The sequence below is a fragment of the Alosa sapidissima genome, chromosome 6 (assembly GCF_018492685.1).
Source record: "Alosa sapidissima isolate fAloSap1 chromosome 6, fAloSap1.pri, whole genome shotgun sequence".
Lineage (NCBI taxonomy): Eukaryota > Metazoa > Chordata > Actinopteri > Clupeiformes > Clupeidae > Alosa > Alosa sapidissima.
The window spans coordinates 8,418,040-8,420,062 of NC_055962.1; the positions used below are offsets into that span (position 1 = coordinate 8,418,040).

General features: G+C 50.1%; 1 protein-coding gene across 1 annotated transcript; it reads left to right on the plus strand.

The window, feature by feature from the left end:
* The first annotated feature begins 311 nt into the window (after positions 1-311).
* On the plus strand, positions 312-1,426 carry LOC121711467. Its single transcript, XM_042095101.1, has one exon. The coding sequence runs from the start codon at positions 397-399 to the stop codon at positions 1,411-1,413; it is 1,017 nt and encodes a 338-aa protein (XP_041951035.1). The 5' UTR covers positions 312-396; the 3' UTR covers positions 1,414-1,426.
* Positions 1,427-2,023: the final 597 nt, after the last annotated feature.

The window sequence follows — 2,023 nt, forward strand, 5'->3', positions numbered from 1 at the left end:
CATATGTTAAACAGGAAGATGTGAACTGTATTTATTTATGATGCATTTGCTAAAGAACCTACTTTTCATGTTGTGTAATTGCTATTTCAAATCATATGTTTAATTTTATCCTGTAACTGAATGTTATGAATTATGTGACAACCCTGCATGTTTTGGTTGGGACCATGGGGGCAGGGTTACAGGGTTAAAAGCAGGCTGGGTAGGCCTGATGGATGAGTGGACGTTGAGACCTAAGAGAAGTAGGTACAACTGAGTTGGTGACTGTGAAGGGAAAATACTGCAGCTAATTTTTGTAAATTTAGACCGTCGTGAGACAGGTTAGTTTTACCCTACTGATGATGTGTTGTTGCAATGGTAATCCTGCTCAGTAGTGGACAGTAGTGGACATAGAAATCAATGGATACCACGGACGAAGATGAGGACAAGGGGAAAAGGGGCCGACTGAAGACCCAACCAGCTCAACCTACAACAACTGGCCAAAATGCTGAATTCCTTGGGCTGATGAGAAGCTTCATGGAGGAACAGCAGAGCCGAGAGGAAGGGTTCCTGAGTGAGCTACGGGAGACTCTACGACCAGACCGAGCACCAGGTGTTGCACCAGAACCTCAGCGGCAGCGGGGACCAGCCATCCAGGGGCTCGGGTTACCAATGGCAGCACCACAGCAATCAGGTGGCGCCATGGAGGGATATGATGATCAACCCACCCGGTCATACCTGTTGCATGAGTCATCGGGGCCCTCTGCTGGTGGCGGCCGAGCTGATGACGAAGACTTTCTGCCATATCAGCCAGAGGTTTTGTCGGGGCCCCGTAATCCACGTCGAGCATCTATGGAGAGGGGGTATATGCATGACCCAAAGATGCCAGTTTACCAGCAGGGGGAGGACATAGAGAACTACCTCCTCCGCTTTGAACGCATAGCCCGCACCTGGCGGTGGCCAACAGATGAGTGGGCCTGTCGACTTGTGCCCTTGCTGACTGGACGAGCCCTGGAATCCTACTCAGCGATGGAGGAAGATCAGGCAGATTGCTACTATGACCTGAAGGAGGCGCTGTTGCAGAAGTTCGACATCTCTCCTGAGACCTACCGTCAGCGGTTCCGGGAGACGGCCATACCTCTGGGAGAGACACCTACCGAGACTTACCATCGGCTAAAGGGACTCTACAGACGGTGGATACGGCCAGAGCAGCACAGCAAAGAGGACATCGGAGAAGCCATCATTCTTGAGCAGCTGTTGCAGGTATTTCCTGGAGACATTCGGATGTGGGTGAAAGAGCACGAGCCAGAAGATGGCCAGTCTGCAGCCAAGCTGGCCCAGCAGTACCTCAGTGCACGTAAAGGGGCACCACCACACCACTACTCATCTTTGCCTCGAGGTACCCGTGATGGCAGACAAGCACAGCACTGGAGGTAACTATGGGGGCTGGGAGAGTAGAAGGAGAGAGACGGGCAGAGATCGAGATACATCTGGAACTGGTAAGGGACTAATCTGTTTTTATTGCCAGCAGCCGGGCCACAAAGCATCGGTGTGTCCAGCAAGAAAGCCAAAGCTTAGTGACTATTGTTATGTACCTAGGGAAGAGGACAAACAACAGAAAGACGATGAGGCTACTGTCTGTTATAATGTCACCGTGAATGGTCAAATTTTCCATGCGCTGTTGGACACTGGGAGTGTAATGTCACTTATGAAGTCATGCTATGTTCCAGAGGGCAGTGTTGTATATAGCCACACCGCACCAATACAATGTGTACATGGGGATCAAAAGTGGTATCCTATGGCAGAGGTTACTGTGACTGTGAATGATCAAATGTATCTGTTGAATGTTGGGGTGGTTGCTGATTTGCCAGTAGACATGATATTGGGAAGAGATATGCCTATATTAGATGATTTGTTGTCGTTCCCATGTGATTTGACTGAACCTGTTCCCAACCATGTGACTGGTGCTGTGCTTACACGGGCCCAAGCGAAAGCTGGTTTGCAGCCACTCCCAGACTTCTGTGATAGTCTGCTGGATGGTGGAACC